General features: G+C 36.5%; 1 protein-coding gene across 1 annotated transcript in view; it reads left to right on the forward strand.

Moving 5' to 3' along the window:
* The window catches only part of LOC140145143 (myomesin-2-like), an 89,713-nt gene that overhangs the window by 14,611 nt on the left and 50,651 nt on the right, over positions 1-24,451 (forward strand). Inside the window, exons 5-9 of the mRNA XM_072166921.1 lie at positions 516-690; positions 7,732-7,895; positions 8,019-8,145; positions 8,493-8,656; positions 8,770-8,896. Of these exons, the coding sequence (XP_072023022.1) occupies positions 516-690; positions 7,732-7,895; positions 8,019-8,145; positions 8,493-8,656; positions 8,770-8,896 (757 nt within the window). The remainder of the gene's footprint in view (positions 1-515; positions 691-7,731; positions 7,896-8,018; positions 8,146-8,492; positions 8,657-8,769; positions 8,897-24,451) is intronic.

Here is a 24,451-nt window from a genome sequence, read left to right on the forward strand (position 1 = left end):
ATTTTCTCAACAAACAAAAAATGGTTTATCATTTGGCAAATACATCATCACAGAGCATAACGACAGAAAATAAAATGTGAATAGCATGAAACTCAATGAGCGGAACTGACACAGAGCTTTGGAAGCACAAAAGAGGATTGTCACCAAAAGGTGCAGGTTGTTTTTTTTACATAAAGTGTTTAGAGTTGGTGAAGGCGTCTATGAAGTTAGACGCTGATTGATGTTTTTATCAGTGCAATGACTCCCTGTGACTTGATTTGTAATGCATTATAATTTTATTTATTTATAATGTATATTTTTTTTATCATATGTGCTGTAATATTTTTATGTGAGTACTGAATAAATATGAATATATGAATGAATGACTAACAAGAGGGCCTTGAAGAGAATGAACTAGAATTCGCTTACGAACTGGAGGCATGTGGAGCGCGGAAAGCATGTTATATCTTTATTATCAGGTTTCACCTAAAATTAATTCAAATCTAACGGTTTTCTCCGTTTCAATATTTCGCCAGAAAATAAGCTACAAAAAACTTCAAAAAGATGGTGAAATTTCTCAATGTCAGTTTTCCTTCGAGAAGTGCGGTGAACACATTAATCACTTACGTGGAAAATACAATGTGACGCAAGACGGCGAGGATCTCATCACAGACTACAACTTCGACATGGATATGTTTTATGAGCCTGACAGTGAGTATTCCTTCTCCTTATTATGAAATCAACTTGTAAAAGACTTCCGTTCCTAGGCGATATTTGAAAATAAGATGAGAAACTACTTTTTGCAGATCATTTGAAAAACGTGCTTTAAAATCACTGAATTTTAGGGGTTGATGTTTGAAATTGTATATCATCTCTTATTATTTGACATTAATGCTGAAATATTATATAGGGGAAAGAATAATCACGCATCGCACACTAGATTAAACATGAAATTACAAGTAGAAACATAACATGCATAGGCAGCTAAACCATTGTAAAAACTCCGGACATACCTGTCTATGCGGGGACTTGAACTCCAGACCTTTCGCTTGTGGAACGAGCGCTCTAACCACTGAGCTATACACAGACTGTCCCTGATAAACATGACTCAAGTCTGATACTTATATTATGGATATGAGCAATCAGGGCAAACAGGACCAGTGTTCGAGATCAATTAATGATGCTTAGCCACCAGCCTAATATAATCATACAAACAATGGAAGAGGCCTACGCATCATACAGGGTGAATCAAAAAAAGTGCAATAGAGCAAAGCATCGATATTTATGTAAGAACCACGTTGAACTTTCCAATTATTGAAAATTTCTATAAATGCCACACTCAGTACGCACCCGTTGTGAAAAAATTAAGTCAATCACATCTACCGTTTAATTCTTGTCTAATTTAAGTCCTTTTGCTACGATACCCAATTTCATCATTTGTCCACGAGGTACCATGTATTTTGAATGAGAGCAGACAATACACCATAAAGGCACCAGCTCTGAAACTGACTTTAACTTAAATAAGGTTGATTTTTGCGTTATTTCAATTTCTTTTTTCTGTTCAAACAAACTTTCTAACATTACTTTAAGTCCTTCATACCTCACTCGACTTCAACTCCAGTTTTTTTAAATCCCAATATACAGGGCTGTCAACTTTTGGAATTGCTTGGCGTGAGACAGAGATGTACCGGGATTTTCCGACTCAATGTTCATTTTGTACCATGATTATTTGAGCCACGGCGCTCGAGAATGTGAAAAGCGGGGGGGGGGGGTTGTAGGAGCAACAAATTATTCATGACGATGCGTGAGATTTTACTCATTTTCCAGCTTTTTGCGTGAGCTTTACTACCTTGGCGTGAGATTATACTACCTTGGCGTGAGACCGTGAGAAAGTGACCCAATGCGTGAGACTCACGGCCATTGCGTGAGAGTTGACAGCCCTGCAATATGTCCAACTTACTAGATATTTTATAATTCACTCCACTTCAATTTGCGCGTATTTCATTTCGACATTTGAAAAAAATCCGCCTACAAATGTGTATGTTTTTGATAGAGAATAAACATCTTTAAAGTAAAGGTAAAATGAAATTAACAACAAATAATGTTTTTTTTCCTTAAACAAGACCAAGCAAAATAACAATGGGTGCTCCATTTTATTTCAATGCCAATAGCAGTTGTTCCAAATCTACCTTACACAGAGTGGGCTGACATTCAAATTTTAGATGTTTCTTGGACAAACATTAAAATTGGGTATCACTATATAAAATGTGTCATAAAAACAAAACGGGAAATGCTAATTCCTTGGTTTTTTCACACAAGGTCACTAATGGATATATCATTTATAACATGTTTTTAAACCTACACGGTTCAAATCGGTTCTTAAATAAAAATGGATTTTTTTCTCTATTGCACTTTTTTTGACTCACCTTGTACAATGGAACATAGAAACATTATTACAAACTAGCGCACGGATAAAATGAATGATGCGTAATCGTTATTCTTCATATATCAATATATTTCAAATATTTTTATTAGATAACTGCAATTATATACAATATACAGAGAACGCCACATAAAGCTCGCAGAGCAGGTGGCAAATTCAAAATCAAATTACATGCAAAAAGTGAGAAACCGTGGAAAACACATGAAAAGCAAAAACTTTATACCATGGCGAAGAGCAAATCTATAGCCAAGCAAATGGCAACCAGATGAGCGAAAACAAACTAGCGCTGTACATTGACCGCGCCGACACGCATTTGCCACACAATTGTTGAGCCAATGGCAGCGCTGATGCTCAAATATTTAGCAATGGCTTTGCTCCTTCGGGTGTCAAACCCAAGTATTTTTTAACCCAGGCACCACGTTTTTGTGGACACACCCTGTAGAGCCAATGATGATGACGACGATTTTGCATGAGTAATTCGTGTCGAGAGTGATCAGTTCACACAAAGGACTTAATAAATAAATTTGGTATTATAGCATTGATCAATAAAAGCGTCGTACGGAGATGAAAATTCAACAATATATGCCCTTTTCAATTGTTCATCAAGGATGAGTAAGTCCGGTTTTTGTATGAATAACATTAAGCGCCTGTCACACTACACCGAATAGGTCTTCCGTACAAGAAACGGATGATATTTTAGTAAATCCGTTGTTGCTCGTCAATGATCGTTTTATGTTCTTTTTATGTCCTGCATGCTATCATCCGCCAAATGCGTTTCGTGTTAGGTGATGTTCGTTAAGTTCGTCGGCAAGTTTTGTAAATGCACAAAACTTGAAACGGAGTGTACCGAATTCACATGTTCGGTATTTATCCGATGTGTGTTCGTATGGTGCTGCATATTGCCGGAGTCAATTCGCTCTCCTTTCGTTCTTTGTTCGTTGCACTCGGCCCGTGTTCGTTGCAAATACGTTCCTGTTCATATTTTTGTATTCGGTGATGTACGTTGACCCAGTCCGTCTAGTGTCACACTACACCGGATCGGTCTTCCGTACAAGAAACGGATGGTATTTTAGCAAATCCGTTAGTGTTCGTCAATGTTCGTTTTATGTTCTTCATATGTCCTGCTGTTATCCGCCAAATGCGTTTCGTGTTGGTGATGTTTCTTTAGTCCGTCGACACTCCGTTTCAAGTTTTGTGCATGCACAAAACTTGAAACAAAGTGTGCTGGATACACATGTTCGGAAGTTGTCCGATGTGTGTTCGTACTGGCCTGTATATATTCCCTGGGTTTGTTCGTTATTCTTTCGTTTATATACAGCAGGTGTTTAGGAGGTTACGCAGGTGCTTGTGCCAGATGTAGGCCTATGACGAACATGTGCATCGATCATGGGGGGGGGGGGGGGGGCTTTTCTGAAGGGTGTGGGACGCAATATCAAATGTCCCCAGTACTTTTAGTAGTGACGGACAAGTAAAAAAAGGGGAAAGGAGAGAAAAAAGAAAAGAAAGTGAGAAAAATTGAAGAGAGAAGAGAAGAGAAAAAGTTTAATTGCACGTAATTTAGTAGGCTCATGTACAAGTAGTATTGGGGGAAGGGTATTTTCTGAAGGGTAGAGGACGCGATCTCAAATTCCTCCCAGTTTTAGTGATAAGTGATAGTGTGAGAAAGAAAAAAAGAAAAAAAGGTTAAATTTCACCTTTATGGTGTAGGCCCAGGATAGTAGTAAGCCTAAGTATAGGCATGTGATTATTATAGACAGTGCTTATAGGTGGGTCCTTGGCCCAAAAGCCTGTGAAAATTACTGCCGGCCCGTCGATATGCAGGGCCCGTGACATTTTGTCACCAAAGTCAGTATTTAAGACAGTAGTATATATACCACCAGTCTTTCATAATTATATCCTGTATAAAAAACATTTAAATTGGCTAAAAATTTCCAATTTCTAAAATACAGGATTAAATTCGACATACGATCCAAAAAACAGTTGCAAATCCTCCAAAATGTGTCTTTTAACTGTTTTTGTTTTTCATTTTTTTTAAATATTATTTTAAAACCTAAAACGAGGTAAGAGACTTAAAATATAATAAGATTTAGGTATGGGTGTTTTTTGATGGGTTGTTGTTGTATAGTGTGGGGTTTTTAGTAAAAAAATATTGGTAAATATATACATGACTTCTCAAATTGAACTTAGTCTTCCTAGCTATTCTACAAGAGGCAACATTCTTGGGGTTTCGCTTTGTGTTTCCGCAGTTTTGTCAGTTTCACAATACGCTGTAAAAAATACTATAAAATTGCAAAAGGACTTTAAGTACTGTCATGGTAAATTTTTAATTATAATGAAGATGGTAAAATCACGGGTCTTTACTTTCCAAATAATGATGACATGGTAGAAGAAATAATATGCCTTATAAACTTACTAGAATTAGTATTACCAATAATAGTTTCATTTCTTTTGTTAGACATAGTTTGCATGATATGTAAGAAAGTTATTAAATTAACTTATGTAATACTCGTTCTATGCCTTATTGTGATTAAGAGCATAATAATTAAAATAGCTTCACTGGTTTTCAATGATGTAAAAATTGCGTGGTACACGGTATTACACATTGATGAATTTATAGCAGGCAAAAAATTAGTTCTTAATAGAGATACCAAAGTATTAACAAGTACTTGTATATCAAAACAAGATGTTTCAGATTTTCACTAAGCTTATTTTTAAAATTGTAATTATTTAACATTTTTTGAACATTAATTTTCTTTTGTATATCATGACTACAAATCAGCTTGCAACCATTGCTTATTATAACTTGATTTGAAACAAGTAAATAAAGAATAAAACAATAAATTAGCACCAAGCATTAGAATTAAAGAAATCTTACTGCTTATCAATATATGATCAAAACGACTCATCATTATCCCTGCCTTTCGACTGAAATATTTAGCAGCTTAATCCAGTTAAAGTATTTAATAGATCATCAACACCACGCATTGATAAACTCAATATTCATTCATACTCCTCTCACTGATTCAGATCCTGCAGGCACATGGACACTGCAAGGGGTTCAAACATTCACAGCCAAAAATAAATCAATAAATGATCTTGAATTTGTTGGTACAATGAGCATTGCGTCTCATAAATTAAATTAAATTTCCTTTTTGCCTTTGCTTGAACAAGGATTTGATTATGAGAAACACTATGTTTTGTTTGATCAGGTTAACAAAATCTTAAATCCATGCAGCAATTTTCAAAATATGTTAGCATAAACTGTTTACACAGTGTATCTTTGCTTGAATATGTTTTGCCTAATGCCCTATGCAAACTGGTTTTTGATATTAATGCTTCTGAGCGAATACTTGTTAAAAGCATTGTTAGTTTTTAAATGCTTTTAAATGCTAATGTTTATTCCATAAATAAAAACACCCAAGTTATATATCCCTTGTTAAAAAGGATTAAAAGTTTGTCCTGATTCTAGATTTTGTCTTGACACTTTAACAAATGATTATATGGATAAGGTTTATTCTAAATGAAATAGCTAACATAGGTGTAAGCAATTAACTAGCGTAATGCTGTGCGCAAAAAAAATTAATATTCTGAGAAGAATCATGGAAGCGTTCCAGATTTCCAGCTACCACATACCATCACCTTCATTGATTTCAAGAAGGCATTTGATTCTGTCAACAGGAATGTTATGCTTGCAGTTCTACATCATTATGGTACTCCAGTAAAGGCAATAGCTGTATCTGGTATTGTACAATAATTCAAAAAGCGCTGTGATGGTGGATTGCAATATTTCCAATCTATTGAAAGTATCAACTGGGGTTTTTCAGGAAGTTGATTTAGCACTCCGATCTTATTCGTTGTGCTTATATACTATATATCTATTGAGGAGTGCTACAATGGGGACTGACTCTGGTGTGGTAACACATCTTCACCAATGTAGACGCTACCCTGCCAAGACTTCGCAGATGATATTACACAATAAGACTCAACAATTTCATTCTGGACAGAATTAAGAAAATTATTGAAAATCCAAAATGTATTGTAAAGATGAGTTTTAAGTAACAACTCATTATCCATGCAGAACCTAGCCCCTGTCAACTTTGGCTATATGGCTAGGGTTAGAGTTGAGGTAGATTATGAATAAAAAAATCGAGTTTTACATATAGCGCCTTTTTACCAGATCTAGTTGGATTCAAAGCGCTGTAATTCCACTGCCATGATGACTCATCACAATCAGATCGCATCAACTAGGCATTTTGCAGCCGAACCCGGCGCAAACATTTCTGCAGTTAAATTGTAACATCTACCAATTATCTGTGCAGCTCCCAAAATTAAATTTGGAAGTTTTTGATAAACAAACAACTAATCACCGATTTTGAAAGCAACAGGAAACCGGAGATCCCGGAGAAAATCTGCGAGAGCGAGTATGGAGCGAGTCCTTGGGCACGTCCGGGGTTTGAACCCGGGACCTCAGTGGTGCAAGGCGAGGGAACAACCGCTGCGCCAACTCGTTCTCCCAAAGTTAGGATAAAGTATAGGTATGTTGGGATAGGTTTTTTATAATTTTAGAATTGGGGTAGGTTTGGATTAGAGTCAATGCTATATGTAACATGCATGACTGGCATGGATAGGGCTATGTACAAATGTATAGTTGGTGTGTATGTGTGGTGGTGTAAGTAGAGGTGTGAAGTTGGCTGGTTTGATTAAAAGCACAAGGCCATTTTGGCTAGATCATAAAAGGTCATGGGAAAGTTTAGTGACTTTTGAAATGTTAATTTTTAAAACCTGTCATCATTATGAACGGTGAGTGGATTTCCATGCATACTGTATTTTGAATATTTAGGAAGAAATATCAAATTGCAGTACACCTACACTGACTGTACGTGGCCGACAATGTTATGATTTCAAAAAATAATAAAGAGAAGAGTTACGAGGAACAAATGGTGGTTTTGACCTTTCATTGCAAAATTGCAGTCATTTTAAATAGCCTTTTGCCTTGGCTTTGGCCAAGTCCCTGACAATACTGATATTTGTACGTGTATTTCAAATAGGGCACTTATGTAGAGGCGTGCTCAATTCACTTGCTTTCGTGCCCTGCGGGGTCTTCTTTTTTGAAATACCATTAGCTGCAAGTGTTTACTATGTCTTCAAAGATTACATAACATTACAAATTTACAGAACCTTGCATAGTCTTAAAAATGCCTGCTTTTGTTAAAACCGTGTATACCTTTAAACTGAAAACCAACAGATCTCTGTGCTAAAATAATTCATATGATAATTTTAAGACCAGTTGTAATATTTATAATTTCTAGATACGCCTGATGCCCCTGACAAGCCGACGGTGGAAAACATTGACAAAAGGAAAGTCAAAATAACATGGTCAGAACCAAAGAGTGACGGTGGCTATCCAATAACGGGATATACAGTTAAGAAGAAAGAAGCGACCAGCATGGCTTGGGGCACAGTTATTAAGGAGGTATTTTTTCTAAAATACTTTTGTCACAATAAAAGCTTTTTGTCACATAAAATTCAAGAAAAATAATGCTAGACGAGTATCTACTTACATTCTTATATCCTAATAATGTCTTGTTGATTTCAGACAAGTAAGACTGAATATACGACTACCGATGTAAAACCTGGCAAGAAACTCGACTTTTGTGTGATTGCAACAAATGAGATAGGGCAAAGTCAATCAAGTGAATCATCGAGTATTGTTACCCTGTATGGTAAGAAACATTTGCTTTTTTTATATTGTGATAATACTGCTCTCTGTTCAATTAGCACGTTTCGTTATAATGGCCTTTTGTGCAAGTGAATTAAGTGAACCATCGAACATTGAATCATGCGATGATTACGCCGTATGCTAAGACACATTTCGGTATTGTTACATTAAATGTTAAAGCTATTATTTAAACCATTGCAACATATCGTTCAAATATTAGAAAGTTCCATTATAACAGAGTTTATGCAAAGTGTTGATGAGAAAGAAAATTGTTAAGAAGAAACGGGCCAATTTAGTATTCTTAGAGTGTTTTACATTACAAGGCAACTTGTTGATATTTACTTTTTCTAGATAAGCCTGATGCCCCTGGCAAGCCAACAGCGAAGAACATTGACAAAAGAACAGTCAAGATAACATGGTCAGAACCAAAGAGTGATGGTGGTCATCCAATAACGGGATATACAGTTAAGAAGAAAGAAGCGACCAGCACGACTTGGGTCACAGTTATTAAGGAGGTATTTGTTTCCAAATCCTTTTGTCACATAAAGCCTTTTGTCACATAAAATTCAAGAAATATAATGCTAGAAGGGCATCTACTTATTATCCTTTGGAATTTTTGTTGATACAGGCAAGTAAGACTGAATATACGACTACCGATGTAAAACCTGGCAAGAAACTCTACTTTTGCGTGATTGCAACAAATGAGATAGGGCAAAGTAAATCAAGTGAACGGTCAAAATCTGTTATTCCATATGGTAAGAAACGTCTCGGTTTAATGAAATTACCAATTGCAATGTTAACATTAAAACCATTATGCAACAAGTTGCATAAATACTGCTTTCTGTCAAAATATCAAGTTTCATAATATCCAAATTTAAATCGATAGCATCTCCATGCCAGGTGGGTAGGGTCCAAAACAAAACCCTTTGGACATGAAGACAAAGACAAACACACACACACACACACCCCTACACCATCCACACACACACCCCCACACATACATTTAAGGCACACCTATGCATTTGGACTAATCAGAATGCGATTACCAGCTAATAGGAAGTCTGATCACTTTACCCCGCGCACTTTCTCCTCAATTCTACTTTACCACCTATTCAGAAGGATAATCGATCAATTAATGTTGTTAATACTTTATGTATTAATTAATTAATTAAGGGCTGGGGTATGAACGTTTGGACAGTATTTATTTTGGGACATTAGAGCACATCAGACATATCGAATTGCATTCTGAATACGAAGAATGTCATTCTGATATCAAATAATTTTGATTTTTTGAAATTCGCAATTTAATACACATTTTATGGCAAATCATTAAAATTGATATTTTTGATATTTAACAGTACTTGAAGTAAACTTTATAAATCTGATGATTTACACTTAAAGTGTATGTAGGTGGGATGAAAAGCCGACGATCAATTGAAAATTTTGACCTTTCGTATTGAAGATATGGATTTTTTCCCAAAACACCAAAAAAAATTAGGTCTTTTGGGAAAAAAATCCATATCTTCAATATGAAAGGTCAAAATTTTCAATTGACCGTCGGCTTTTCCTCCCTGCTACATACACTTTAAGAATATATCATTAGATTTATATAATTTACTTCGAGGACTGTTATATATCAAAATTTTAAAATATCAAATTTTTATAATTTGTCATAAAATTTGTATTATATTGTGATTTTAAAAAATGAAAATTATTTGATATCAGAAAGACATGCTTCGTATTCAGAATGCAATTCAATAGGTCTGAGATGCTCTCATGTCCCACAAAAAATACTGTCGAAACGCAATAAACGCTCATTTTGGATCCCTTAAATAGATTAAATAATAAATCACAACTTATATTTGCTTTGCTTGTTCTTTTAATTATGTTGTCTCATCCACCAAATAGTGTTTACAATTTTGTTTACCATTGCGTACGATAAATATCGGTCATATTTAACACTTGTAAAACTGAATGATTCTGGTTAGCATGGTGTTATTTTTAAATCTTACACACAGGTAATAATTTAACCCTTTTAAAAAAAATATTAACTAGAGTCAACAGACGCTGAATACAAGCCGCAATTTGACCCCTATAACTTGACCACTGGGTTACGGATGGGGTCAACTGCTCTTGCACTGTGCTTAGGATGTCATAAGAAATATTCCTGGTGAATTTCAGCTTAATCGGAACTTATACATGGATTTTGATTTTTTGAAAATTTTTGATTGACCTTTTGACCCCTTTAATGACCTTTGACCTCAATGTAAAAAAAACATTATGTACACCGACAAAATGCATTGTTCCAATTTTAATTAAAAAATTCTAACATGTTCAGTTCTTGAGATAAAAATTCTTGAAGTTATTCAGCTAAAAACAGGAAGTGACCCCTTAATGACCTTTGACCCCCAAAATAAAAATACCATGCATACATCAGGGAACACTAATTCATGTATGTTGGTTATATTATTCTGGTCTGTTTACATTTTGAGATAAAAATTTTTGAACATTTTTGGTTTTTGACCGGAAGTAACCCCTTAATGACCTTTGACCCCAAACCTGTAGGCATCCTAAAGACCCTGGCTAGTAGCAATGCATGTGTGCTAATGGCGACTCTCTGCTATATATTTTGTAAAGACAGTGATTTTTTGAATATTTTTAGCTTTCAGACCGAAATGACCCCTTAATGACCTTTGACCTCAATTCTTTTTAGGAAGTTTTAAGCACTGCCACATGTTGATTCATATGCATGAGTCACATGATCATTGCATGAAATTTGTGGAAGGAGTAGCATTTTTTTTTTTTTTACATTTTTGACCATTATAGCTAGGTCAAAGGTTACAGCGAGGTCAAAGTCAAATGGAAGGTTTGGCCTAGCCCAATGGTCATTTGGGTCAACTTTGGTTGAAATCTGTCAAACCATTGCGAAGCTACATGCAGTTGATTGCGGTTGCCAGAAGAAAGAAGAAAGAAGAAACTAGAGTCAACAGACGCTGAATACAAGCCGCAATTTGACCCCTATAACTTGACCCCTGGGTTACGGATGGGGTCAACTGCTCTTGCACTGTGCTTAGGATGTCATAAGAAATATTCCTGGTGAATTGCAGCGTAATCGGAACTTATACATGGATTTTGATTTTTGAAAATTTTGATTGACCTTTTGACCCCTTTAATGACCTTTGACCTCAATGTAAAAAAAACCTTATGTACACCGACAAAATGCATTGTTCCAATTTTAATTAAAAAATTCTAACATGTTCAGTTCTTGAGATAAAAATTCTTGAAGTTATTCAGCTAAAAACAGGAAGTGACCCCTTAATGACCTTTGACCCCCAAAATAAAAATACCATGCATACATCAGGTAACACTGATTCATGTATGTTGGTTATATTATTCTGGTCTGTTTACATTTTGAGATAAAAATTTTTTGAACATATTTGGTTTTTGACCGGAAGTAACCCCTTAATGACCTTTGACCCCAAACCTGTAGGCATCCTAAAGACCCTGGCTAGTAGCAATGCATGTGTGCTAATGGCGACTCTCTGCTATATATTTTGTAAAGACAGTGATTTTTTGAATATTTTAGCTTTCAGACCGGAAATGACCCCTTAATGACCTTTGACCTCAATTCTTTTTAGGAAGTTTTAAGCACTGCCACATGTTGATTCATATGCATGAGTCACATGATCATTGCATGAAATTTGTGGAAGGAGTAGCATTTTTTGTGAAATCACATTTTTGACCATTATAGCTAGGTCAAAGGTCACAGCGAGGTCAAAGTCAAATGGAAGGTTTGGCCTAGCCCAGTGGTCATTTGGGTCAACTTTGGTTGAAATCTGTCAATCCTTTGCGAAGCTAGATGCAGTTGATTGGTTGCCAGAAGAAAGAAAGAACTAGAGTCAACAGACGCTGAATACAAGCCGCAATGTGACCCCTATAACAGGACGCCTGGGTTTCGGATGGGGTCAACTGCTCTTGCACTGTGCTTAGGATGTCATAAGAAATATTCCTGGTGAATTTCAGCTTAATCGGAACTTATACATGGATTTTGATTTTTTGAAAATTTTTGATTGACCTTTTGACCCCTTTAATGACCTTTGACCTCAATGTAAAAAAAACCTTATGTACACCGACAAAATGCATTGTTCCAATTTTAATTAAAAAATTCTAACATGTTCAGTTCTTGAGATAAAAATTCTTGAAGTTATTCAGCTAAAACAGGAAGTGACCCCTTAATGACCTTTGACCCCCAAAATAAAAATACCATGCATACATCAGGGAACACTAATTCATGTATGTTGGTTATATTATTCTGGTCTGTTTACATTTTGAGATAAAATTTTTTGAACATTTTTGGTTTTTGACCGGAAGTAACCCCTTAATGACCTTTGACCCCAAACCTGTAGGCATCCTAAAGACCCTGGCTAGTAGCAATGCATGTGTGCTAATGGCGACTCTCTGCTATATATTTTGTAAAGACAGTGATTTTTTGAATATTTTTAGCTTTCAGACCGGAAATGACCCCTTAATGACCTTTGACCTCAATTCTTTTTAGGAAGTTTTAAGCACTGCCACATGTTGATTCATATGCATGAGTCACATGATCTTTGCATGAAATTTGTGGAAGGAGTAGCATTTTTGTGAAATCACATTTTGACCATTATAGCTAGGTCAAAGGTCACAGCGAGGTCAAAGTCAAATGGAAGGTTTGGCCTAGCCCAATGGTCATTTGGGTCAACTTTGGTTGAAATCTGTCAATCCTTGCGGAGCTACATGCAGTTGATTGCGGTTGCCAGAAGAAAGAAAGAACTAGAGTCAACAGACGCTGATACAAGCCGCAATTTGACCCTATAACTTGACCCCTGGGTTACGGATGGGGTCAACTGCTCTTGCATTGTGCTTAGGAGGTCATAAGAAATATTCCTGGTGAATTTCAGCTTAATCGGAACTTATACATGGATTTTGATTTTTTGAAAATTTTGATTGACCTTTTGACTCCCTTAATGACCTTTGACCTCAATGAAAAAAAAAACCTTGTTTACACCGACAAAATGCATTGTTCCAATTTTAATTAAAAATTCTAACATGTTTAGTTCTTGAGATAAAAATTCTTAAAGTTATTCAGCTAAAAACAGGAAGTGACCCCTTAATGACCTTTGACCCCCAAAATAAAAATACCATGCATACATCAGGGAACACTGATTCATGTATGATGGTTATATTACTCTGGTCTGTTTACATTTTGAGATAAATTTTTTTTGAATATTTCGGTTTTTGACCGGAAGTAACCCCTTAATGACCTTTGACCCCAAAACTGTAGGCATCCTAAAGACCCTGGCTAGTAGCGATGCATGTGTGCTAAAGGCGACTCTCTGCTATATAATTTGTAAAGACAGTGATTTTTTGAATATTTTTAGCTTTCAGACCGGAAATGACCCCTTAATGACCTTTGACCTCAACTCTTTTTAGCAAGGTATAAGCACTGCTACATGTTGATTCATATGCATGAGTCACATGATCATTGCATGTAATTTGTGGAAGGAGTAGCATTTTTTTGAAATCACATTTTTGACCATTATAGCTAGGTCAAAGGTCACAGCGAGGTCAAAGTCAAATGGAAGGTTTGGCCTAGCCCAATGGTCATTTGGGTCAACTTTGGTTGAAATCTGTCAATCCGTTGCGGAGCTACATGCAGTTGATTGCGGTTGCCAGAAGAAGAAAGAAGAAAGAAGAAGAAAGAAGAATTGAGAAGAGACAGCACAAGCCGACGTTTGACGTCGGCTTGTAAGAAAAAGAACTAGAGTCAACAGACGCTGAATACAAGCCGCAATTTGACCCCTATAACTTGACCCCTGGGTTACGGATGGGGTCAACTGCTCTTGGCTCTTGCACTGTGCTTAGGATGTCATAAGAAATATTCCTGGTGAATTTCAGCTTAATCGGAACTTATACATCGATTTTGATTTTTTGAAAATTTTTGATTGACCTTTTGACCCCTTTAATGACCTTTGACCTCAATGTAAAAAAAACCTTATGTACACCGACAAAATGCATTGTTCCAATTTTAATTAAAAAATTTTAACATGTTCAGTTCTTGAGATAAAATTCTTGAAGTTATTCAGCTAAAAACAGGAAGTGACCCTTAATGACCTTTGACCCCCAAAATAAAAATACCATGCATACATCAGGGAACACTAATTCATGTATGTTGATTATATTATTCTGGTCTGTTTACATTTTGAGATAAAATTTTTTTGAACATTTTGGTTTTTGACCGGAAGTAACCCCTTAATGACCTTTGACCCCAAACCTGTAGGCATCCTAAAGACCCTGGCTAGTAGCAATGCATGTGTGCTAATGGCGACTCTCTGCTATATATTTTGTAAAGACAGTGATTTTTTGAATATTTTTAGCTTTCAGACCGGAAATGACCCCCTTAATGACCTTTGACCTCAATTCTTTTTAGGAAGTTTTAAGCACTGCCACATGTTGATTCATATGCATGAGTCACACGATCATTGCATGAAATTTGTGGAAGGAGTAGCATTTTTTGTGAAATCACATTTTTGACCATTATAGCTAGGTCAAAGGTCACAGCGAGGTCAAAGTCAAATGGAAGGTTTGGCCTAGCCCAGTGGTCATTTGGGTCAACTTTGGTTGAAATCTGTCAATCCTTTGCGAAGCTAGATGCAGTTGATTGGTTGCCAGAAGAAAGAAAGAAGAACTAGATCTGGTTACAGATCTGGACCTAGCCGGAGCCGGAAATGCCAGTCTTAAAGTTTATGGACATCTCACACCGTTAATGGTGCATCACTGTAGCATGTAGGGGCTTTATCCGTCTTCCAAAGGCAGAGATACAGCTACTTTTCCGTAATTTTAAACATTTTTTGCAAATTTGACGTTTTAACCTCCTTAATGACCTTTGACCCCAATATAAAAAAAAACCTCATATATACCACGAAAATGCATTGTTACAGTTTAAATTAAAACAATCTACTATGCTTAGTTATGGAGATAAAAATTCTTGAAGTTATTTAGCTTAAAACCGGAAATGACGTATAAATGACCTTTGACCAAAAAATAAAAATACCGTGCATACATCGGGTAACACTAATCCATATATGAAGTTTATGTCACTCTGGTCTGGTTACATTTTGAGATATAAAAAATGAACATATTTGATGATTTTTGGTTTTGACCGGAAGCGACCCTTAATGACCTTTGACCCCAAAACTGTAGACACCCCAAAGACCCTGGTTGGTAGCAATGCATGTGTGCTAATGACAACACTCTGCTATGTAATTTGTAAAAACAGTGATTTTTGAATATTTTTAGCTTTCAGACCGGAAATGACCCCTTAATGACCTTTGACCCAAAATCGGAGAATAACTTTTGTGTACCTGTAATAGCCGATGCATATGTGTAAGGGACATCATCGTACTATGTAATTTGTGGCAGAAGAAGCATTTTGAAGATATTTGGTTTTATACCGGAAATGACCCCTTAATGACCTTTGACCCTAAATTTGTGAACATCTTATAGACACTGGATATAGCCGATGCATATGTGCAAGTGACGTCATTGTAGGATGTAACATGTAAGAGAAGAAGCATTTTGAAATTTGTTGCCAGAAGAAGAAAGAAGAAGAAAGATCCGATAGCATCACAAGACCTAGCCGGTGTCCCGGCTAGGTAAGAAGAAAGAAGAAAGAATTGAGAAGAGACAGAACAAGCCGACATCCGTCGTCGGCTTGTAAGAAGAAAGAAGAAAGAATTGAGAAGAGACAGAACAAGCCGACATCCGTCGTCGGCTTGTAACTAGAGTCAACAGACGCTGAATACAAGCCGCAATTTGACCCCTATAACTTGACCCCTGGGTTACGGATGGGGTCAACTGCTCTTGCATTGTGCTTAGGATGTCATAAGAAATATTCCTGGTGAATTTCAGCTTAATCGGAACTTAAACATGGATTTTGATTTTTTAAATTTTTGATTGACCTTTTGACCCCTTAATGACCTTTGACCTCAATCTAAAAAAAAAAATTATGTACACCGACAAAATGCATTGTTCCAATTTTAATTAAAAAATTCTAACATGTTCAGTTCTTGAGATAAAAATTCTTGAAGTTATTCAGCTAAAAACAGGAAGTGATCCCTTATTGACCTTTGACCCCCAAAATAAAAATACCATGCATACATCAGGGAACACTAATTCATGTATGTTGGTTATATTATTCTGGTCTGTTTACATTTTGAAATAAAAATGTTTTGAACATTTTTGATAATTTTGGTTTTTGACCGGAAGTAACCCCTTAATGACCTTTGACCCCGAAACTGTAGGCATCCTAAAGACCCTGGCTAATAGCAATGCATGTGTGTTAATGGCGACTCTCTGCTATGTAATTTGTACAGACAGTGATTTTTTGAATATTTTTTACAAATTTTTCAGATTTTGACCGGAAATGACCCCTTAATGACCTTTGACCTCAATTCTTTTAGGAAGTTTTAAGCACTGCCACATGTTGATTCATATGCATGAGTCACATGATCATTGCATGTAATTTGTGGAAGGAGTAGCATTTTTTGTGAAATCAACATTTTTGACCATAAGGTCAAGGTCAAAGGTCACAGTCAGGTCAAAGTCAAATGTAAGGTTTGGCCTAGTCCAGTGGTCATTTGGCTCAAGTATGGTTGAAATCTGTCGAAGCATAAGAGAGCTAGGGCGAAACGTGGCAAGTCACGCAAAATGTCACGAGTTGCCAGAAGAAAGAAAGAACTAGAGTCAACAGACGCTGAATACAAGCCGCAATTTGACCCCTATAACTTGACCCCTGGGTTACGGATGGGGTCAACTGCTCTTGCACTGTGCTTAGGATGTCATAAGAAATATTCCTGGTGAATTTCAGCTTAATCGGAACTTATACATCGATTTTGATTTTTTGAAAATTTTTGATTGACCTTTTGACCCCTTTAATGACCTTTGACCTCAATGTAAAAAAAACCTTATGTACACCGACAAAATGTATTGTTCCAATTTTAATTAAAAAATTCTAACATGTTCAGTTCTTGAGATAAAAATTCTTGAAGTTATTCAGCTAAAAACAGGAAGTGACCCCTTAATGACCTTTGACCCCCAAAATAAAAATACCATGCATACATCAGGAACACTAATTCATGTATGTTGGTTATGTTATTCTGTATACATTTTGAGATAAAAATTTTTGAACATTTTTGGTTTTTGACCGGAAGTAACCCCTTAATGACCTTTGACCCCAAACCTGTAGGCATCCTAAAGACCCTGGCTAGTAGCAATGCATGTGTGCTAATGGCGACTCTCTGCTATATATTTTGTAAAGACAGTGATTTTTTGAATATTTTTAGCTTTCAGACCGGAAATGACCCCTTAATGACCTTTGACCTCAATTCTTTTTAGGAAGTTTTAAGCACTGCCACATGTTGATTCATATGCATGAGTCACATGATCATTGCATGAAATTTGTGGAAGGAGTAGCATTTTTGTGAAATCACACTTTTGACCATTATAGCTAGGTCAAAGGTCACAGCAAGGTCAAAGTCAAATGGAAGGTTTGGCCTAGTCCAGTGGTCATTTGGCTCAACTATGGTTGAAATCTGTCGAAGCATAAGAGAGCTAGGGCGAAACGTGGCAAGTCACGCAAAATGTCACGAGTTGCCAGAAGAAGAAAGAAAGAACTAGAGTCAACAGACGCTGAATACAAGCCGCAATTTGACCCCTATAACTTGACACCTGGGTTACGGATGGGGTCAACTGCTCTTGCACTGTGCTTAAAAGAAATATTCCTGGTGAATTTCAGCTTAATCGAAACTTATACATGGATTTTGATTTTTGAAAATTTTGATTGACCTTTTGACCCCTTTAATGACCTTTGACCTCAATGTAAAAAAAACCTTATGTACACCGACAAAATGCATTGTTTTAATTTTAATTAAAAAATTCTAACATGTTCAGTTCTTGAGATAAAAAATCTTGAAGTTATTCAGCTAAAAACAGAAAGTGACCCCTTAATGACCTTTGACCCCCAAAATAAAAATACCATGCATACATCAGGGAACACTAATTCATGTATGTTGGTTATATTATTCTGGTCTGTTTACATTTTGAGATAAAATTTTTTTGAACATTTTTGGTTTTTGACCGGAAGTAACCCCTTAATGACCTTTGACCCCAAACCTGTAGGCATCCTAAAGACCCTGGCTAGTAGCAATGCATGTGTGCTAATGGCGACTCTCTGCTATATATTTTGTAAAGACAGTGATTTTTTGAATATTTTTAGCTTTCAGACCAGAAATGACCCCTTAATGACCTTTGACCTCAATTCTTTTAGGAAGTTTTAAGCACTGCCACATGTTGATTCATATGCATGAGTCACATGATCATTGCATGAAATTTGTGGAAGGAGTAGCATTTTTGTGAAATCACATTTTGACCATTATAGCTAGGTCAAAGGTCACAGCGAGGTCAAAGTCAAATGGAAGGTTTGGCCTAGTCCAGTGGTCATTTGGGTCAACTTTGGTTGAAATCTGTCAATCCCTTGCGGAGCTACATGCAGTTGATTGCGGTTGCCAGAAGAAAGAAAGAAGAAAGAAGAAAGAAGAAAGAATTAAGAAGAGACAGAACAAGCCGACATCCGTCGTCGGCTTGTAACTAGAGTCAACAGACGCTGAATACAAGCCGCAATTTGACCCTATAACTTGACCCCTGGGTTACGGATGGGGTCAACTGCTCTTGCATTGTGCTTAGGATGTCATAAGAAATATTCCTGGTGAATTTCAGCTTAATCGGAACTTAAACATGGATTTTGATTTTTTTAAATTTTGATTGACCTTTTGACCCCTTTAATGACCTTTGACCTCAATGAAAAAAAAAAAACCTATGTACACAGACAAAATGCATTGTTCTAATTTTAATTTAAAAATTCTAACATGTTCAGTTGTCGAGATAAAAATTCTTGAAGTTATTTAGTTAAAAACAGGAAGTGACCCCTTAATGACCTTTGACCCCCAAAATAAAAATACTATGCATACATCAGGTAACACTAATTCATGTATGATGGTTATATTACTCTGGTCTGTTTACATTTTGAGATAAAAATTTTTTGAACTTTTTTGTTTTTGACCGGAAGTAACCCCTTAATGACCTTTGACCCCAAAACTGTAGACATCCTAAAGACCCTGGCTAGTAGCAATGCATGTGTGCTAATGGCGACTCTCTGCTATATAATTTGTAAAGACAGTGATTTTTTGAATATTTTTAGCTTTCAGACCGGAAATGACCCCCTTAATGACCTTTGACCTCAATTCTTTTTAGGAAGTTTTAAGCACTGCCACATGTTGATTCATATGCATGAGTCACATGATCATTGCATGAAATTTGTGGAAGGAGTAGCATTTTTTGTGAAATCACATTTTTGACCATTATAGCTAGGTCAAAGGTCACAGCAAGGTCAAAGTCAAATGGAAGGTTTGGCCTAGTCCAGTGGTCATTTGGTTCAAGTATGGTTGAAATCTGTCGAAGCATAAGAGAGCTAGGGCGAAACGTGGCAAGTCACGCAAAATGTCACGAGTTGCCAGAAGAAAGAAGAAGAAGAAAGAATTGAGAAGAGACAGAACAAGCCGACATTCGTCGTCGGCTTGTAACTAGAGTCAACAGACGCTGAATACAAGCCGCAATTTGACCCCTATAACTTGACCCCTGGGTTACGGATGGGGTCAACTGCTCTTGCACTGTGCTTAGGATGTCATAAGAAATATTCCTGGTGAATTTCAGCTTAATCGGAACTTATACATGGATTTTGATTTTTTGAAAATTTTGATTGACCTTTTGACCCCTTTAATGACCTTTGACCTCAATGTAAAAAAAACCTTATGTACACCGACAAAATGCATTGTTCCAATTTTAATTAAAAAATTCTAACATGTTCAGTTCTTGAGATAAAAATTCTTGAAGTTATTCAGCTAAAAACAGGAAGTGACCCCTTAATGACCTTTGACCCCCAAAATAAAAATACCATGCATACATCAGGGAACACTAATTCATGTATGTTGGTTATATTATTCTGGTCTGTTTACATTTTGAGATAAAATTTTTTGAACATTTTTGGTTTTTGACCGGAAGTAACCCCTTAATGACCTTTGACCCCAAACCTGTAGGCATCCTAAAGACCCTGGCTAGTAGCAATGCATGTGTGCTAATGGCGACTCTCTGCTATATATTTTGTAAAGACAGTGATTTTTTGAATATTTTTAGCTTTCAGACCGGAAATGACCCCTTAATGACCTTTGACCTCAATTCTTTTTAGGAAGTTTTAAGCACTGCCACATGTTGATTCATATGCATGAGTCACATGATCATTGCATGAAATTTGTGGAAGGAGTAGCATTTTTGTGAAATCACACTTTTGACCATTATAGCTAGGTCAAAGGTCACAGCAAGGTCAAAGTCAAATGGAAGGTTTGGCCTAGTCCAGTGGTCATTTGGCTCAAGTATGGTTGAAATCTGTCGAAGCATAAGAGAGCTAGGGCGAAACGTGGCAATTCACGCAAAATGTCACGAGGTTGCCAGAAGAAGAAAGAAGAACTAGAGTCAACAGACGCTGAATACTAGCCGCTATTTGGCCCCTACGACTTGACACCTGTGCTACGGATCGGGTCAACTGCTCTTGCACTGTGCTTAGGATGTCATAAGAAATATTCCTGGTGAATTTCAGCTTAATCGGAACTTATACATGGATTTTGATTTTTTGAAAATTTTTGATTGACCTTTTGACCCCTTTAATGACCTTTGACCTCAATGTAAAAAAAACCTTATGTACACCGACAAAATGCATTGTTCCAATTTTAATTTAAAAATTCTAACATGTTCAGTTCTTGAGATAAAAATTCTTGAAGTTATTCAGCTAAAAACAGGAAGTGACCCCTTAATGACCTTTGACCCCCAAAATAAAAATACCATGAATACATCAGGGAACACTAATTCATGTATGTTGGTTATAGTATTCTGGTCTGCTTACATTTTGAGATAAAATTTTTTGAACATTTTTGGTTTTTTTTTTTTTTTAACCCCTTAATGACCTTTGACCCCAAACCTGTAGGCATCCTAAAGACCCTGGCTAGTAGCAATGCATGTGTGCTAATGGCGACTCTCTGCTATATATTTTGTAAAGACAGTGATTTTTTGAATATTTTTAGCTTTCAGACCGGAAATGACCCCTTAATGACCTTTGACCTCAATTCTTTTAGGAAGTTTTAAGCACTGCCACATGTTGATTCATATGCATGAGTCACATGATCATTGCATGAAATTTGTGGAAGGAGTAGCATTTTTGTGAAATCACATTTTTGACCATTATAGCAGGTCAAAGGTCACAGCGAGGTCAAAGTCAAATGGAAGGTTTGGCCTAGCCCAATGGTCATTTGGGTCAACTTTGGTTGAAATCTGTCAATCCCTTGCGGAGCTACATGCAGTTGATTGCGGTTGCCAGAAGAAAGAAGAAAGAAAGAAGAAAGAAGAATTGAGAAGAGACAGAACAAGCCGACATCCGTCGTCGGCTTGTAAAGAAGAAGAAAGAAGAATTGAGAAGAGACAGAACAAGCCGACATCCGTCGTCGGCTTGTAAGAAGAATTGAGAAGAGACAGAACAAGCCGACATCCGTCGTCGGCTTGTAACTAGAGTCAACAGACTCTGAGTACAAGCCGCCGCAGTTGACCTTTGACCCCTAAACTTTGACCTTTGGGGTCATAAATATTATTATATTTTTAACATGTTTAGAATGTCGTAAGAATAATTCCTGTTGAATTTGAGCTCGATTGGACCAATTTCGAAATTTGACCTTTGACCCTATAACTTGACCCTTGGGTCACGGATGGGGTCAACTGCTCTTGCATTGTGCTTAGGATGTCATAAGAAAGATTCCTGGTGAATTTCAGCTTAATCGGAACTTATACATGGATTTTGATTTTTTAAATTTTTGATTGACCTTTTGCCCCCCTTAATGACCTTTGACCTCAATGAAAAAAAAACCTTATGTACACCGACAAAATGCATTGTTCTAATTTTAATTAAAAAATTCTATCATGTTTAGTTCTTGAGATAAAAATTCTTAAAGTTATTCAGCTAAAAACAAGAAGTGACCCCTTAATGACCTTTGACCCCCAAAATAAAAATACCATGCATACATCAGGTAACACTGATTCATGTATGATGGTTATATTACTCTGGTCTGTTTACATTTTGAGATAATTTTTTTGAATATTTCGGTTTTTGACCGGAAGTAACCCCTTAATGACCTTTGACCCCAAAACTGTAGGCATCCTAAAGACCCTGGCTAGTAGCAATGCATGTGTGCTAAAGGCGACTCTCTGCTATATAATTTGTAAAGACAGTGATTTTTTGAATATTTGTAGCTTTCAGACCGGAAATGACCCCCTTAAAGACCTTTGACCTCAATTCTTTTTAGCAAGTTTTAAGCACTGCCACATGTTAATTCATATGCATGAGTCACATGATCATTGCATGTAATTTGTGGAAGGAGTAGCATTTTTTGTGAAATCACATTTTTGACCATTATAGCTAGGTCAAAGGTCACAGCAAGGTCAAAGTCAAATGGAATGTTTGGCCTAACCCAGTGGTCATTTGGGTCAAATATTGTTGAAATCTGTCAATGCCTGGCGGAGCTAGAGCATTTTGATTGGTTGCCAGAAGAAAGAAGAAAGAAAGAAAGAAAGAAAGAAAGAAAGATTTGGAAGAAGACAGAACAAGCCGACATTCGTCGTCGGCTTGTAACTAGATCTGGTTACAGATCTGGACCTAGCCGGGGCCGGAAATGCCAGTCTTAACTTAAAGTTTGACCTTTGACCGGCTATTATGGACATCTCACAGCATTAATGGTGCATCACTGTTGCATGTAGGGGCTTTATCCGTCTTCCATAGGCTGAGATACAGCTACTTTTCCGTATTGTTAAACTTTTTTTATTCAAATTTGACGTTTTGACCGCCTTAATGACCTTTGACCCCAATATAAAAAAACCTCATACACACCGCAAAAATGCATTGTTACAGTTTAAACTAAAAAAATCTACTATGCTTAGTTATGGAGATAAAAATTCTTGAAGTTATTTAGCTTAAAACCGGAAATGACGTCTAAATGACCTTTGACCAAAAAAATAAAAATACCGTGCATACATCGGGTAACACTTATGCATATATGAAGTTTATGCCCCTCTGGTCTGGTTACGTTTTGAGATTTAAAAAAATGAACATATTTGATGATTTTTGGTTTTTGACCGGAAGCGACCCCTTAATGACCTTTGACCCCAAAACTGTAGACACCCCAAAGACCCTGGATAGTAGCAATGCATGTGTGCTAATGACAACACTCTGCTATGTAATTTGTAAAAACAGTGATTTTTGAATATTTTTAGCTTTCAGACCGGAAATGACCCCTTAATGACCTTTGACCCAATTTCTGTGAATAATTTATAGGCACTGGATATAGCCGATGCATATGTGTAAGTGACATCATCGTACTATGTAATTTGTGGCAGAAGAAGCATTTTGAAGATATTTGGTTTTATACCGGAAATGACACCTTAATGACCTTTGACCCCAAATTTGTGAATATCCTATAGACACTGGATATAGCCGATGCATATGTGCAAGTGACGTCATTGTAGGATGTAACATGTAGGAGAAGAAGCATTTTGAAATTTGTTGCCAGAAGAAAGAAGAAACTAGATCTGGTTACAGATCTGGACCTAGCCGGGGCCGGAAATGCCAGTCTTAAAGTTTATGGACATCTCACACCATTAGTGGTGCATCACTGTAGCATGTAGGGGCTTTATCCGTCTTTCATATGCTGAGATACAGCTACTTTTCCGTAATTTTAAACATTTTTTTGCAAATTTGACGTTTTGACCTCCTTAATGACCTTTGACCCCAATATAAAAAAAAACCTCATATACACCGCGAAAATGCATTGTTACAGTTTAAATAAAAAAAATCTACTATGCTTAGTTATGGAGATAAAAATTCTTGAAGTTATTTAGCTTAAAACCGGAAATGACGTTTAAATGACCTTTGACCAAAAAATAAAAATACGGTGCATACATCGGGTAACACTAATGCATATATGAAGTTTATGTCACTCTGGTCTGGTTACGTTTTGAGATAAAAAAAAAATGAACATATTTGATGATTTTTGGTTTTTGACCGGAAGCGACCCCTTAATGACCTTTGACCCCAAAACTATAGACACCCCAAAAGACCCTGGTTG

Source organism: Amphiura filiformis, unplaced genomic scaffold (assembly GCF_039555335.1).
Source record: "Amphiura filiformis unplaced genomic scaffold, Afil_fr2py scaffold_148, whole genome shotgun sequence".
Lineage (NCBI taxonomy): Eukaryota > Metazoa > Echinodermata > Ophiuroidea > Amphilepidida > Amphiuridae > Amphiura > Amphiura filiformis.